At 37.0% G+C, this 17448-nt stretch overlaps 1 protein-coding gene across 5 annotated transcripts in view; it reads right to left on the minus strand.

Moving 5' to 3' along the window:
• Positions 1–17448, minus strand: part of MUSK (muscle associated receptor tyrosine kinase) — an 88577-nt gene that overhangs the window by 51791 nt on the left and 19338 nt on the right. For 2 of the 5 annotated variants that reach the window (XM_087419591.1, XM_087419588.1), the window contains exon 6: positions 52–81. The exons of the other annotated variants lie outside the window; for them this stretch is intronic. In XM_087419591.1, the coding sequence (XP_087275717.1) occupies positions 52–81 (30 nt within the window). The remainder of the gene's footprint in view (positions 1–51; positions 82–17448) is intronic. 5 annotated transcript variants of the gene reach the window in all.

A 17448-nucleotide genomic window follows, 5' to 3' on the forward strand; every position in this document is an offset into this window, starting at 1 on the left:
GAACAGAACCATACATTTAAAAAGAAGCAGTCCAGAAAGAAAAAGAAATACCTTTAGTATCTTGCTCAGGTTCACTTTCTTCTATTAACAGAAACAAGACAAAACAAACAAACACAAACACACAAACAAAAACAACACGTCATGAAAAGGGAAATCTTCAACCACAGAAACATCAGTTATGCAACAAGATTAATTAGAATCTGCTTGTTTCTTATTTCAATAAGAAGCAAATGCAGTCAAGGGAAACTGCTGACCTTTTAAAAGCAAGCTATTAAATGACATAAAATTTCAAAATCTTACTTTTAGTCGGACAGTACTACACAGAAAATAAACTACGGCATACCCAACAACACAGCTCATTCATGCATTTTTATTTTAATGTTGACAATTACCCTTTCTTTCAAGGCAACAGACTGCCTACTATTCTGATAAATTGTGCTTCCCTTTGTTAGTCTGGCTTCTCTTATGAGGCCTTGCTGTGAAGTCAGTGATGTTGAATCTGGGATCTCAGCTATCATTTCTATGGCAATAGACTCATGTTGTGGTAAACAGAGGATTAGGGGGTTTCTGCAGAACAGAGCCTACCACCAACAGAGATTCTCTTCTCCGTATCAACTCCCAGAGGCTGCTCAGAGAGCAGAAAGGAGCAAATCATTATCTTCTACGAAACTACCAGTGAAGCAAGCTACAGAGAAAAATTTTAAATGTCTAAATTGGGTATACCGAATTGAGAATCTATAAATTTTAAAACATCCTAGAAAAGAGACAACAACCAAATCGATTGTTCCATAATGTTTACTATAACCAGGTCAAGTCTAGGTCCCACAGGGAGCTCTATTTTTCTTTTCTGAAGTTTTATTTGTTGATGTCAATTTAAACCTTTGAATTAGTGATAAGCAGCTACAATATTTGTTTATATCATGAAATAGCAATGCTATTGTTAACTACTTTTAATGATGAGAATACATTGCACAGTTCTTCACAGATTATGGATATTTTCACACACATTGTACATTATCTCATTTACCCCTAACCATATCCCTTTGATTGTACATAACTGGTATTATTCAGCCCATTTTCCAGACAAGGAATCTGAGACTCAGAGATTTGCTGCGGGTGCTGAGCCAGAAATGCCACTCCAGTTTTCAGACATCAAGTCTTCTATCCTAACCTAGCATCATAGTGAGAAGGCCTCATTTTTACACTTAACACCCAATCCTTTTAAATTTAAGTGAACTTACAATTTCCCGTTTAGGTTTTACTCTGCCTGAACCTTCCCTACCTCCACCAACCAAACCAGTGGCACGTTCTTGTTTTCATTTTTTTAAGTATCAAGGTCAAAGTCTACTTAAAACTTCTCAATTGAATACTTTTATGGTTAAAAGGAGATGGTTGTCTCTCAAATGTACCTCTAAACAAAGAAATTGTTTTTTACATCATCCCTAACGGTGCCTTGTAAAGCATAGGTATTGGATAAATATGAGTTCTTTTCATACTTAAAACACGCACTTGAAACTCCAGAAATTCTTTGAACACAGATGTTTATCAGAAGAAATAAATAAATGAAGGTCCACGGTTGGGCCAGATTAGGACTGAAAAACTGCATTTGAATGTCTTTGGGCTGGGCATGTCTTTCTAGTTCCTCAGCACGATTACGCTTAGGGAAGACAAGTCCTATTTATTTTTCGCCAGCCAAGTAACTGTTTATGAGTGGCTGAGATGGGCATGGGACTCTTATGGGAATATTAAGTCTCTTTATTCCCTGGCTGCTGTATCTCCAAAATTTTATTCCACTAAAGTTGAAGGGCCTCAGTAAGTGTCGAGAATCTCATTCGCTCATCATTTTCTTGTCTTACACTACTTTTTTTAGGCTTCTGGAACAAGTACAGGTAAATCCTGAGTCTCCTTTCAATTCTTCTCCAACGATCTTTCACTGGACTGTACTTCACAGAACACTGTGAGGACAATGCTGATTTTCCTTTGCTGTTTTTCACTTTGTGGCTTTTGTTGTTACTATTGTTCATTTTGCTTGATTTGTTTGGAATTGGAGGCAGTGTGAAGTTTTGAAAGAATGCACCCATTTCCTCCACTGCAGATATATAGAACCAAATCTAAAGATGAAAGAATGTCTAAAATTTGCCATTTTCCTAGGAGGAGGCTTAGAAGTTCTACCAGAAACTACATTTCCCTATATAGACTATCAAAATTTCATTCTATGCACAAATACAAATATCTGTCTTTATACATACATATTTATATATGCTTATGTATTAATATACACACATATGTACACACATTCACACACATGCACACACAATTAAGGTTACTTTAAATTAGAGAAAATTATGCAAGAATAATCTGCAAAGCCTCTTTAAGTTTGAGTACAGTCATTCAGTATATGAGATTGTTTGTCATTTCAAGGTCAAACTGTAGTCCTAGTTTTCCATGTATCCTGCTTGCCTAGCCTACTATGATCTCTCTTCACTTCTGAACTTATTGTTTTACCACTTATCAATTTTTAAATATTCTGCTTCATGGTCTTTATTCCTGTTTAATTGCTAAATTCTCATTTAACTGCTTTATGTGTAATGTATTAGTCTTGTCTTTCAAATTGATTTGTACTCTTCTTTGGGGGATGGGAGAGGGAGCAGCATATCATACTTTACTTTTGTTGTGTTTTTTTTCCCCCCCCTAAAGTCCAGCACAGTCTCTCGTAGAAAAAAGAAAATACTTAGGAAACAAAGAGTTGGATTAGTGATGCATTTTCTTTCTCTGCTTTCTTGGGGTTGTGCAGTAGGACATTTAGAATAGAGGAAAAAAGCCCTTTGATTGGAATAATCTGTGATATAATCAACATCCAAGTTAAATAGTATATCCATCATTTTCTTGAATACTCTGATTTTTTGGGAACTCAGCACTATCATAGCAACCCATTTTAAACAACTTTGTTAAAAAATACATATGTGTGCTCTAAATTAAGTCAAAATCAGTCTCCTTACAATTACCCCCCACAAGACCTAGTTCCTACTTCTATCCACAACAAAAATGAAAAACAACCCACCAAATATTTTCATTTTTCCAAGCTTGCTAGCCCTGGTTCACCATCTTGATTGCTCTCTTTTGAACTACTTATTTTACCCTCTTACCTTGACTTATCCCCTTATCTTGTGGTACCCAGAACTGAAACTAACACACACATGGAGTCTAACAAATTCAAAGAATAATAAGACTCTTTCTAAATACTCTACTTCTATGAATATCAATTTGCATAAGTTTTTATTTGCAGTCATATAATAATACAGTTAGGTCATTGATTCCATTGAAAATCATGCATATCCAACACATTTTTATACTTGCTCTTATTGAGATCTGTCTCCCCAGTTTTGAACGTGAATGTGTGTGTCTGTGTGTGAATATGATTTGATTTCAAGAAAGATAAAATAAGTTTTTCCTACTCGATTCACTGTATTAGTTGATTGGAGAAGGAATTTGGAAGGGAAATGTATTGTTATATAGAAGGAGGGAAAGCCATCAAAGTTCCCTGGTAAATAAAAGGAATACATTTAGCAAAATCATGTAGGTCATGTAGACCTTGTGGAGAGAAAAAAACAAAACCAGAAGAGAAAATAGGCTCTGTGGAATGATTTCCATTCTTTTGACTACAAGAGTGAGGAGATCCAAGAAGATAATTGGAATTTGGCTACCTCGAGTTGAAGTCTCAACAGAGGCTGAAATAGCACACTCTTCGCTCTTTGTAGGATGGCGTTGTTTATAATTTTATTCATAAGCAATATCTTAAAGAAATCTCTAATCATCTGGTGCTCTAATAACACCATTCTAGGCTCTTTCCAGGAATATACTCAGAAATTGGGAAATCAAAATCTTATTAATAGGATCATTTCCTTACAGTTATGTACAATATCTTTACCACAATCCAGGCAGGCAGATCTGGGTTTGAATCTTCCCTCTACTGCTTACTAGCTGTTTATCTGGGCTGTCGCTCAACTTCTCTGAACTTCAGTTTCTTCATGCAGAGAATGTAGGTATCAACTCCCAACTCATAGAATTATGGAGAAGATTAAATGAAATGATTTATACAAAGCAGTTAATACAGCAACTAACACACATCTAGCAAGTATTGGAGGCTAATTTTGAAGCCAAGTCTTCTGGTCTTTCTTTTTTTTTTTTTTCCCCCACAGCTATTTCTATCTCTAGAGCATCTTCCTGACTTATGAAAGCTGTTCCTCCAGTTGACTTCAAAGGGAGATGGTTTTTAAATTTTATCTCATTTTTTAATTTAATTTAATTTTTAATTTAAACCTGCCGTAGCTGACTGCAACCCAGATATTGATCATGTTGAGCAACATTTTTCTAGGTGTTAAAAGCATGTGCTTAAATCCATTCCTTAGTTTAATTATCTAAGAGAAGAATCACTCTGTAGAAAGAGAAATCCGTTCTTCAGGCTCTTATTAAAAGATGGATGCTAATCAATACTAGATTGAATCTGTTCTTAAATAGGCTACATTTTTCTCATCTAGCAGCATGTTTTAAGAATTATTGACTTGGAGATGCCTGTTAGAAGACAAGTACTACAAAGAACAAAAAGGGTCATTTCAATTGTTTTTATCTTTTACTAAAAAAAAAAATTGGCCCAGGGATGGTTGAAAAGTAGTCAGGTTGAGGCTCCGTGGTACTTTGTTTCTGAACAGATTCTTCTTTTGTTTTCCAATCATTGAAAGAAAACCTGACATTAATAATGATAAACCTAAGTAAACACCTGGGTTTTTTTTTCCCTGACTTCTTGGCAGCTAAAGCAAAGAAACCCGATCCTGGTGTGCTGCCATTGTTTACATTTCTGTCCCCTTTGAAGCAGAGCATCTCATGAGGAGGTTTAGCCACTGTGGCTCCATCTCGGAAGGAATCCGAATGCAAGCTCCTTTGGAAGACATAGTCAGCACCCTCACAAACAGTGACTCTTCTCCAGGTCCCCAAAGTCAGGCTTGCCTGCCTCTGTGACATCACTATTTTCTAAAGTGGCTTAGGTTGGGACCATTTCTGTGGCCTTTGAGATTATACCATTTTCCTAGCTTGTAAATATGGATGGTGAATAACGACTATAAGCACGAAGCGTTTACGAAATAAATCAGACAAGAGCCACAGGAAGTTAGCTTGTTTTTATTTCAGCCCTAGATGTAGATAGAGCAACTGTTAAGAATATTTTTGTTAAAATGGTTCTGAAAATATATTAGGAATTTAACCACAAGCCAATAAAAAAGTTAGACTTAAGTTCTGATTGACTTGTTCATTCTTTAAAAAAAAAATTCGTTTTCTGGTTTTAATGGGAGGAAATGCTAAATTGCTTAATTACGAGGACAGAAGTCTTTCTTAGTTTACCCTTTTAAAATGTTTTTATTTATTTATTTATGTGAGGAAGATCAGCACTGAGCTAACATCCATGCCAATCCTCCTCCTTTTTTTTTTTCCCCAAAGCCCCAGTAGATAGTTGTATGCCATAGTTGCACATCCTTCTAGTTGCTGTATGTGGGACGCGGCCTCGGCATGGCCGGAGAAGCGGTGCGTTGGTGCACGCCCGGGATCCGAACCCGGGCCGCCAGTAGCGGAGCGCGAGCACTTAACCGCTAAGCCACGGGGCCGGCCCAAAACATTCTTATTTTGAAAGAACTTTAGATTTACAGAAAAGTTTCAAAGATAGTGTAGAGTTTCTATGTACCCTGCACTCAACTTCCTCTAGTGTCAGCATCTTATATAACCATGGTACATTGATCAAAATCTAAGTTTAGTTTTAAATAACATTCTTTACCTAATCTCATGAAAAGGCAGATAACTGAGCTCTGACCACAGTCAAACAAGCTAAAGTTTAAGAACCAGAATTTTTTTTTTAACTAACTAGAAATTTTAGCTGGAAAAAAAATAGGAGCCATACCCTTAAGTGACACCATAGTATCTTATTTGTCTAAAACGTCTTGGATTATGAACATTTCTGTAGGCTTTGAGATGGAATTCTGGATGCCCAAATAGGGCCATCAAACTGTAGCTTCCCGTGGTGATGAGATGATAGATACATACGCTTTTAAAAATTATGTCCAAGAAAGAACACCACAGAGTATAATCTCAGTGTTAATCCATGAGTCAAATCACAGCTCATTCTGGTTTTTATAGCACCAACAATAGATACTATCCCAAACTCTCTCGTCCATCATTTACTCACTGGTTTTGAGTCAGTGTCAGCTTGTGCTTGCATGATAAATCTGCATTTTCCCCTCTATTTCCTTTTTCCTCTCTCGCTGTGATATGATCTGCACCATGAACAGCTATTCATCAATCAAAGCCCTGTTGGCCCTCACCTCTCTGAAGCTTTCCCTCACCTCTCACTATCTCTCCTGTCCTATGAGTGTATCCTGCACAAACTTCTACCATTGAAAATATATTGAACTTTAATTACTGCGATTACTTGCTTGAACGTCCATCTTCCTTACTAAATTTGAAAACTTTTCAAGAAATGAACCATGTCTTATTTATCTCTGTTTCCTTAGGAGTTACCTCATTACGTGGAATATGATAGACACTCAACAAATGAATAAACTTGAAATGATGCGAACATTTATCCTACTAATTATGGATAAGCTTTCTCCTTAAATTTGTAAGCTTCATCTGGAATGGACATTCCATGTAGAAATCTTTAAGTCAGTGTTTCTCAAAGTGTGGTTCATAGACTACCTGCGTGACGATCATTTGCGAAGGCCCTAACACAGACCTATCAAGTCTGAGTCTCTGGGGAATGCACCCTGGAGCTATGCCTTTTAATAAGATCTGCAGATGCTTTTGATGTGCACTGGTGATTGAGAACTGCTACCCTAGAAGAAGAGTTGTATTAATTCATCAACTTAGTTATTTTCATCTCTTTCCATAGAGGTTTTGAATTGAGTATAATCAATGATATGACTATAAATTAAATGAAATAACAACACATTAGTATCAGGGAAAAGGAGACTTCTGGTTGGTTTAGTGTAACAGATACTATAACTAAGCTTCAAATTGGATTCTGAGATACATGCCAGGTAGGGCAAAAAAAAAAAAAAAGGTGAAAAAATAAAATACGTAGTTCTTACTACAAGAAGGAAAACAAAATGCCAGTTTCTCAGAAGAGACCAGGCACTAAATTTTTAAAGCAATTTCTCACTTGAGATTTACTTTGGAGCAGGGAGCGATGGAATGATCAATATTTTCAACACGATTTTTGGCAAACAGCTATTTCTGTAGTGACTAAAATATGATGTAAGGTTGGGATGTGCACTAAGGTTGCCTGGACTTTCATATTTTATACTATTTTTTTGGACAAGTTGACTCTAAACAGCTCCTTTCCCATTTGCCAGTAAAGGCACATCTTCATACAGCTCCTTAGAGCAGCATCCTTACGTCACTTGCCGCAGTGAGGCCAAACCAAAGCTGTAATCTCTAACAAGTACCAAGAACGCAGGTACCAAGCATTGCTGATTGACGGTAGATTTATGTTCTTTGGAAATGAGAGGAGCAGTTGGTAATGTTGACAATCTATTTATGAAATTTGAGAAGTCTGACTAGCAATATTCTCTGGGTAGAAGTCATCCAGCTTTATAACAATTGTTTACATTGTTATACCAACGATACCAACAACAGCCAATGTTTATCAAAGAACTGCCAGGTAGACATTGGATATAAGCTATCTGAGCCCATTTTAAGAAATCTATGCTCTGAGTAATATTGCCCGCATTTCACAAATGAGGAAATAGGCTTGCAGAGGTTAAGTAAATTATCCAACCTCACATAACTAGTAAATGACAGAGTCAGGATTAACACCTGGGTCTATCTGATGCTGAAGCGTGTGACCGCTCCAGAGTACTGCTCTACGGGGCATAAATATAGAGAAAGAAAAGACTCAATAATGGGGAAATGGGAGATGTCCTGGCCTTGGAATCAAGACGTCAAGTTTCTTGCTAATTTGGGCAAAGTAAGATTTTTCTGGTCTCAAGTTTCCTTACCTGCAAAATAAGGGATTGAGATATCTGGCCCACTCCAGATTTAAAGTCTATGATTACTCTTCTGACAGGACCAAAGTTCATAAAAATCAACTCTATATTAAATAAAAAGGTAGTTTTTGCCATCGATCTTTATTGTTTCTACCTCAAAGACAAAGGTGACACATGGACTAAAGAGCTGGAATTGTCTTCACAAGTGTTGAGATCATTGCTTCTGTTGCACAGAAGTAACATTAGCCCTAGAACAAACATTGATAACTATTATTTGAGTGATTACTCTGTGCCACACACTCTTGTAAGAGCTTTAAATATATTAGCTAAGTTTATCCTTCTACAACTTATGAGGTAGACAGTATTATTAACCTGATTTTACAGGTGGGGAAACTGAGGCACAAAGAGACTAAGTAACCTGTCTAAAGTTACACAGGTCGTAAGTAGTGGAGCCAGCATTTGAACTCAGGAAGTTGACTCCAGATTCTGGAGCTCATGCAGTTTTCTCGAGAGTCTAGAGCCCACGTTATTAGCCAGTGCATTAAGTTCTCTCCAAAAATCATGCCTTGTATATTTAACATTCATGGAAATGAATATACTAATTAAAATTTGAAAGTTATACATTTGATTTCTGAAGGAAATAACTGGATGTAATATTATTCAAATTCCATAATGCCATAGAGTTATAACAGCTTTCCGTGATAATCTTTGCCTGATTCAAAATAGTGATATTTTGAAATTAAGCCCAGTGAAGGGATGGCGGTATCTCTCTCACACAGTGCCTGGAATAGCACTCAATGAATCTTTATTGGCTGAATGAATGCATTAAAGAGAAAGAACTTTTCCTGTTTTGTGTATATGTTTGAAATTGTGCATCGCAGTTTAATGCCTAAAAACTAGAAATGAAAGCTTACTCCAATTAGAGTATGCATATTTCAGGTCACAATAACTTTTCATTTCAAATAATATAATGTCAACATTATATTCAACTATTCAATTGTCTTAAACAATTTAAGACAAATCTTGGAAGCACATTTTTCTTCAAACCTGTAATTAAAGAGAGCCTAACTCTTCTTTAACTTGAAGTATTACCTATTCAGTGCAATAATCATTATGTAACTTTTTTTTTCCTTAGAGAACTTTACTGACAACTCTTCCGCTAAAGGATCACTTGACCATTGCTTCTACAAAGCACTACAGAACTTTTTAGATGAGAATGCAACATAATATCCCCTAAGTTGGAATCAATGGGTCAAACTCTTCTTTTAGAGCATGCGTCCTATTTATCATGCAGATTTAATTTTCCCCAGCATGGCCCCCGGGGATATCGAAGGTTTGCATCTTTTTCTTTTGTTTGGTTTTGAAATACACAATGTACTCATGACAGCAAATCAAACCTGTTAGTGGCATCAAACAGGTAGAATTGATGCCGGGAACTAGGACCACTGCAAATTTTATTAAAACTGCGAACTGCGAGCACAGCACACACTAGGGTTTTAAATACCTCTCTCTGTGGCATTTGTCATGTTAAGAGCTGCAGCACAAACAAAGGAAAAAGCAAATCAAATGTTGTGTAAACATTACACGATTGCTTCCACTTTTCTAGATGCAAAAGGAAATCTGATCTCTAGGAAAGAAGGCAGCCAGAAGTCTAATGTTTTTGGAAACAGTGCTGATCTCTTATAGTTAGATCTATTGACATTTGCCTCTGGGACATCATATGGATATATCATCATATGTATGTATATTTTGTATATAAAATGATTTGTTTTGGTCTTTTGGAATTCTGCTTGTTGTCTTAGATAACTACATACGTCTGCAAAAAATCTTCAAAAAAAAAAAAAAAAGAATCTGATAGACCAGGTCAGCCCTAAGGATAGGAGGTGAAGCCTTTCAGACTGCAGAGAAATGGACTGACAGCACTCAAGTGCCCAGACAAGTGATAGAGACTCATGCACTGAGGTCACTTGAATCTGCCAAATGGCTCACCTTCTGTCCTCACTCCCCAGTATGGCTCTCCCAAGTGTTGAGACAGGGTTCTGCTTTGGAGACCCCCTGCAAATGAGGAGTTGTTTAAACATTAGGCAAGCCTATAATAACCCTCTACCTAGAAGGGCTCTGTTCTTGTTCTTGGTCTGCTTCTAGGGCTCTTATTTGCAGCTTTGTGCTGGTGCCAAGCCACCTCTTCCCACTGGTTATGGCTGACTGAGAACCCTCCCTTGGTTCCAGCTTCACTTCTACCCAATTTGTTTCTTAATGGCTTAAAGCTCCAAGGGTAAACAAGGTAATAGAAAATGCAATCAACAGGGAGCCCAGTACCCTCCAACATCCATCTGTTTTGAGTCTTAAGTATTCTACACTCAACCAGTTTCTGTACACAAAGCAGGATTCATCTGAATGTGATATGCACAGGAGGTAATAATATGGTCCACACATAACTCCAAATAAATAAATCATTTCGTAGTAGTTAAGTCAAAGAATATAAGGGAAATATGTAAGAATACAAGAGAAATATAAAAAGTTATATATGTGTAAATTTTTTAATGGATCTTTTCCAATGATTAAAAAACTCATAACAAACAACCTCTCTGGCTATAAAAACAAGAATTATATGATCATATTAAAAGTGTTTAATTTCTGTGGTGTGGTATTGATTAAACATATTTTTTTTAAGGGTGAATATCCCTCTGGGCAAAAACAGGAAAGTAAAATCAGAATCTTGCACTTCAGAGGTCATCCAAAGCAGCCATGTTGGCAGCCTCTCCTTGAAAACTCCAGCCCTACCACTCAAATCAGCACATGGCGCATTGCACTGTCGTATCGCTCTCCCACCAGTGTCTATCTTCCAGTAACGATACGTAATAGAAACGGTGTGGATCGTTCTTTGGATACACACCATATCTAAAGTGGAACATGAAGTAGATTGGAGAAACAGACAAGACTGTCCAATGACTTAGAAGAGAATTCTTTGTATAAGGCACTGAAAAGTCGCTGTGTCTCTGTTTTCAACATAACAAAACTAATATGCAGCAAATATAATTGTTGGGGAGAAAAAGGCTACCTGGAATCATGCTACTTAAAATGATGCTTTCATCTCTGTGAGGAACTAAGTAACAGAAATGATCTCAAGTGGAAGAAATGGTTCTAGTAAAATATAAGGAAATCTTTATAAGCCAATATGATTGATTTATCTTTATCATTGTATGTTCGTTCTCATATTTGAAGACAGCTAAGGAATGATCTTTGCTAGTGGGCAGAGGCCACAGGCCAGGTGTGAATGCCTTTAAGAGGGGTAAGAGAAACCTCAATTTCAGAGATGTTAAAATGCACTACAAAGAAAAACAAAACAGTCAATGTTGATTATATGAAACCAATGACTCTGAGATGCATCCCAGAGGTGGTAAAATATGAAAAAATGAACATCGTAGAATATGAAATATGATATGTAGATTTCTCTGGACCTCATCACATCCTGCCATGAAACTCATCGTCACAGAGATACCTGAGACAAGGCTTAATCTTTCCAAAGGAAGAGCCTCCACAGTTGTGAGATTGACAACTCTTTTCTGCATTCCAGGTGACTACGGAATTTGGGAAACCACAGAGAATTCCCTGCCAATGTCAAATCAGTATACCTCTACAGTTCTCACCTGGCAGAGCTTCACTTTTCTATGGGAACTTACATTTATTTTATTTTATGAATCAGTAACACCCAACCAAGTGTAGAAAATGTTTATTGAGAAATCAGAACCCAAATCAAATTTTAGTGTTGGATCCTCCAGGCCACCACAGAATCATAAATTTGAGGTTTCTGCCCATAAGTAAGAAAGAAGAGTCAAAGGGGGAAAGAATCCACCAGCAGCTGCAGCTCTCTGAACCCCTTCATTTCCTACTCCATCTAGGTGGCTCCCTTACTTCCTCTTGCAGGCCTCAAGCTTGCTATCTTTATGGACTGATTCCCCCCTAAGGAAATGGCAAGTTCCATGTTCTGTTCATCAGGACCCCATCCCCAACAGTATTCAGCTAATAGTCAAGTGTTGTGAATTTCCAATCAACACAGAGTTCGATTGCCTGTGACAAAACTTTTCCCATCCTTGATTTTGTTCTAGAGCAGAATGGAGCAACAGAACTTCAAAAATAATATATCAAACTGATAAACAGAAAGATTGATGCCACTTTATCAAAATAGTATAATATTTGGAAGAAATAATTTTTCCCAAAGCATAAATACATGTATTAATTCTTTATAATTATAAAGGTCTTTTTATAAAAGTTCAAAAAGTCTAGAACTATATAAAGTATATGATAGAAGAAGTTAACCTCCCCATATAATTCTATACGCAGAGATGATGACTGTTAAGAGTTTGGTGTGTATACTTTAATATATAATATATAACATACTGTGCTTTAACTCACTTTTTCACTTAGGAATGCATTAACATTTGTAATGAGTTAATATTTCTAAAGAAATAGAACAGTACTTTACACATGTAAGCACTGTATAAGTACTTATTAAATAAATGACATAATAATAAAAACAGCAAATAATTATATAATGTTTGTGGTGTGCCTATATTAATTCATCTAATCATCGCAACAACATAAGACGTAGGTGCTGTTTTTTATCCTATTTTAAAGAGGAGGAAACTGAGCCTTAGAGATGGGAAACAGACCAAGGTCACATATATGGTGAATATTTTTAGAAGTTAGTACATAGAGATCAATCTTATTCTTTTTAATGGCTGCGTGGAATTTAATCACATATTTTGTCAGTCTCCTATTAATGCAAATTTAAATTCATTTAAAATTTTTACTATGATATACAACTTTGTGATAATATTCAACATAGACTTGTGTAAATAATTCCTTTAGATAAATTAGGAGAAGTTAAATTTTTGAGAGAAATCTATACACATTTTAAAGTTTGACTTTTATTGAAAAAAAAAAAACACAGAAGACCTCCACTAGGCTATACCAAATTGTAAGAATAAAGGAAAATGCTGGTTTCCCCATATCCTCTCTATTGCTGTCGTTATAATTGTTTGTCCTTTGTAAGCAATCTGTCTTTTCCTCAATATTTTAAGATCATTTCTTTGTCTTTGGTATTCATAATGATGTATCTGGATGTGACATTATTTATATATCTGCTCTTTATTTTTACTGATTGGGACTTGGTGTGCTTCTCATACTTGAAGATTTGTTTTTCTTCAATTTTGGCAAGTTCTCAGTCATTATACTTTTGAGTACAGCCTCAGATTTTCTCTATTCTCTCTGTAACTTATATCCTCTATTATTTCCTAAATTCAATTTCATATTTCTCATCTCTTTTATCTCTCTGCCCTGAATTCTAAATTCTAAAGAACTGACTTCAAAGGTGTGGATTGCCTCTTTATCCCTAATATACCATTACTCATCCACTGAATTTAATGTCTAGCATTATATTTTTCATTTGTTAAAATTATATTTAATTCTTTATCAGAACTGCTTTTCTTCTTCCTAATGTATTTTTCTTTGTTTTTTTGTTCCTCCTTTTGTGTCTTTCAATAGTGTAAACATATGTATTTTAAGGTCTCTATTATATTGTGTTTTTAAATGAATTTCCTGGGGTTTTAGTCCCTTTGCATATTGTGTCAGCTAACTCACTTAAGGCAGGTTGTTTCCTGTGGATGCTATAATTTTGCATTGTGAACTCATCCTCAGTGTGGTTTTATCTATGAAAATCCTATGTAATGTGGGTAAGGTATTTCTTTTTTTGTCGTTATTAAATTTTTGGCTTGGGACCAATGGCAGTGTTGGCAGTATGAATTCAAAATCAAACCTATATGATATATAACCCCGAGTGTTGAATATTCATTCATAAGAAGACTTGGTTTCTCTTCTCATGAAGAGATAGACAAGGCTCTGTGTTGTCTTTCTGTGCCAGTGGATGGAATTTTTCTGGCCCATCTTTTCACATCTGTGATTCTTGGCTTTAGGCAAGAGTCTCAGTGCTAACATTCACAGGGGCCCAAGCCCTGTCTCTTGTCCCTTTAAGAGTCTTAAACCCCGTCTTCTAGGTTATAGAGGTGGGCACCTCTTTCATTACCTCCAGGACAATGAGGAACCAGCTCATGAGTTCTCTGCTCTGTTTTATCAATTCCTATTCATTCCCAGCTTCTGGATATTTACACTTTATTCTTATGAGTTATACAACTAGCCCAGCATTTCTGAGTGTTTGTAGTAGGAAGATTTTCATATTATCTTGTCTGTCTTATTGCTGGAGCTATAAGTGTTTAATCTCAGGTTTGTGTATTTGGTACATAAAGACTCCATGACTCATCACTTCAACCATTCTCTTGCAGTATTCTCAAATCCTTTGTCCTATTTTCCTTCCTGGCAAAACTCCAATGCTTATATCTTGCCTTTAGATTTAGCTTTCTACTTTTTCTGAACTTATACCTGTACTGCTGAGCAATGCTGGGAATAAAACCTTGCAACTATGCAAATTGATGCCATTCCATATTTCCAGTCCCCTTCTCTACTAAAACCTTAAAGTTGCCAGGCAATCTTAGCTTCCCTTGTGAGTCATCTCTCCCATTCCCCACAGCTATTTTAAAACCTTTCCACTCTCCTCATCCCCTTGCCCCCCTTTACAGAAGTATTTTCAGAAGATAACCTTACTTTCTGCTTCCTAGAGGAAATAGAGACCATCAGAACAGAGCATTCTTAAATTCCATCCACCAAATTTAGGAACTCATATGGGAATACCCCCCTTTTCTCCTTTCTTCCTGTTACAGGAAGGAAGTTTCCTCTTCCTGTGTAAGTACAGTGCTCAGGTAATTTATCATCGAAGCCTGGATACTTTTGGAAGTAAAAGAAGGCCTCTATTAATAATTATTCCAGGACAACAGGTGTAAACCAGAACTGTCCTGGGCAACCCGGGACATGTGGTCACCCGCTGTATAAAGTTTATTGCTCCGCTTGTGCCTTGAATACATCCCTTTAGCTTCTCAAGCATCATGTTCCCTTGAAAATTCCCCCTCTCTCATATGTTCAAATTCTCCTTCTCTCTGGGCTCTTTCTTAACATTTTCAATTTTAACCTTCCAATCTTTTTGTGTGTGTGTGAGGAAGTTTGGCCCTGAGCTAACATCTGTTGCCAATCCTCCTCCTTTTGCTGAGGAAGATTGGCCCTGAGCTAACATCTGTGCTCATCTTCCTGTATTTTGTATGTGGGACGCCCCCACTGCATGGCTTGATGTGTGGTGCCTCTGTCCGAGCCCGGGATTTGAACCTGCGAACCCGGGGCCGCCAAAGCGGGAGCGCATGAACTTAACCACTATGCCACTGGGCCAGCCCCCTTTCAATCTTTTTGAAAGAGAATTCTTGCAAAACAACACCATCTTTTGCCACATATACCTCCAGCTACTGCTCAGTTTTTTGACTCTTCTTTTCTCTGCCAAATTTATTGAAAAATTTGTCTACACCCACAGTCTCTTGTTTTTTCAGCTCCCATTCTCCATCATTTACAGAATTTTGGCTCCTTCCCTCATCCCCAATCTGACACTACCCCTGATAATGTCACACATGATTATCTTGTTCTTTAGTAGAAGAGACAGTATTCAGCATTACTCAGTTTTTTAGACACCTCTATCTGTGCAGCCTTGAGTGAGTTAGTTATCCCCTCTGTTCCTCACTTTCTTAAACTGGCACAATGATTGGACCTTCCTCACCGACTGTTAGTGAAGGTTAAATGAAATAATCCATGTAGAGCATTTAGCATTTTAAAATGTTAGCCATCCCATTGTTCATCTTTTTAGAAAGATATCCACATTTGATTATGCTTGAGTTGGATGGTTCCATCAGTAATTTTGTGTGTCACTGTTTGAACCTTTTAAGACAAGTCAGAAGGGCAGAATATCTTTGCATTACCATTCTAGAGATCCAGCAGCCTGAGGATGGCATTCTAGAAAGGGAGTTTTGCTTCTGTGTTGAAGGGTGTTTTTTCACGTTTGTTGTGGCAGCTAAGAGTTAGTGAACACGCTGTACCAAATCCATGGTCTGGCATGCTTATCTTCATTAGAAGCTAGCAATGGCAGAAAAGGCCCTGACTTTTCCTGGCATACCCACTTGTGATAAGTGTAGCCCAGCATCAAATGGCACTTAGGGAGTTCTCATGCTAATTTGCTCAAACTAGTTTGCAGAGTTACTGACACAATACATAACAAATTTTTTTTTATATGCCCCCACTGACTGCTACCCAGCCTCATCCTCAGCCCTCACCATTGCCAAGCTAGCAGTCATTTGCAGGCAATTTTGGGGTTCTTCTGATCGCCTATCGGTTGCTTTTTCACCTCCTCTGTGTTGTAGGTTGAATTGGCCCTTCTTTTATTTATTTTTATTTATTTGTTTTTTTTGTGAGGAAGATCAGCCCTGAGCTAACATCCATGCCAATCCTCCTCTTTTTGCTGAAGAAGACTGGCCCTGGGCTAACATCCAAGCCGGTCTTCCTCCACTTTATATGGGACACAGCATGGCCTGACAAGCGGTGCATCTGTGCGCACCCGGGATCTGAACCCGGGCCGCCGGCAGCGGAGCGCGCGCACTTAACCACTACACCACGGGGGCTGGCCCCCTGGCCCTTCTTTTAAATAGATCATGTCTGCATTATATCTTGTGGAAATGCCTCAACTATTTCTTTCGGTGGAAGCCAACCTTTCAGAGCTTCAAGAGCCAAAACAGATTTGCTGCAATTTTTATGTTCTAATAATGATAATTATAGTTGATGCCATTTATTAAATGCTTATAATGTACCAGCAATGGTACAGAGCATGTCACCTATTTTTCTGTTATTGGCTGCTTTAATAGACACTAGAATGGAGTAGAAATAGACATGTGTGCTAAAATGATCATCTTACCTACTCTTAGAGTAACTTTAAATGATATTATGAGCTCTCAATACTAGCAAGTGTAATAAAACCTCTAGCATACATTAACTGTTAAAGCAATGAGCATGACCATTGAAATGTTAGGAAAAAAGGCAATATTCAGTTTTACTGATAGGCGTGATACAAAACAAAATGGCAAGGCAAGACTAATTATAATTGGACTCCAACTAATTGAGAATTGTAATAATTTTCTCTAGGCCAAAGCTTAAGCAAATCATTTGAATATCTATGACCACAGTGACCTAAACAATCAATATTATATATTTTATATAGAAGCTCACATGTTGAAGAGAAAAATCTTTATGATGTCATACACAAGTGGATAACATTAATCCTGTATTGTTCTATACATAGTTCAAGGAAACACTAAATCCGGGAAGATATTCAATGTGTCTAAGTGTGTGAGTGAGTGTGTTTGTGTGTTTATTTTTCACTGAATAATTCACATCAACTGGTTGTTGCATACTGAGCTTTAAATAGCATTGGTAAATTGGA

This window comes from Ceratotherium simum, chromosome 29 (genome assembly GCF_057802395.1).
Source record: "Ceratotherium simum simum isolate JZ-2026a chromosome 29, ASM5780239v1, whole genome shotgun sequence".
Classification (NCBI taxonomy): domain Eukaryota; kingdom Metazoa; phylum Chordata; class Mammalia; order Perissodactyla; family Rhinocerotidae; genus Ceratotherium; species Ceratotherium simum.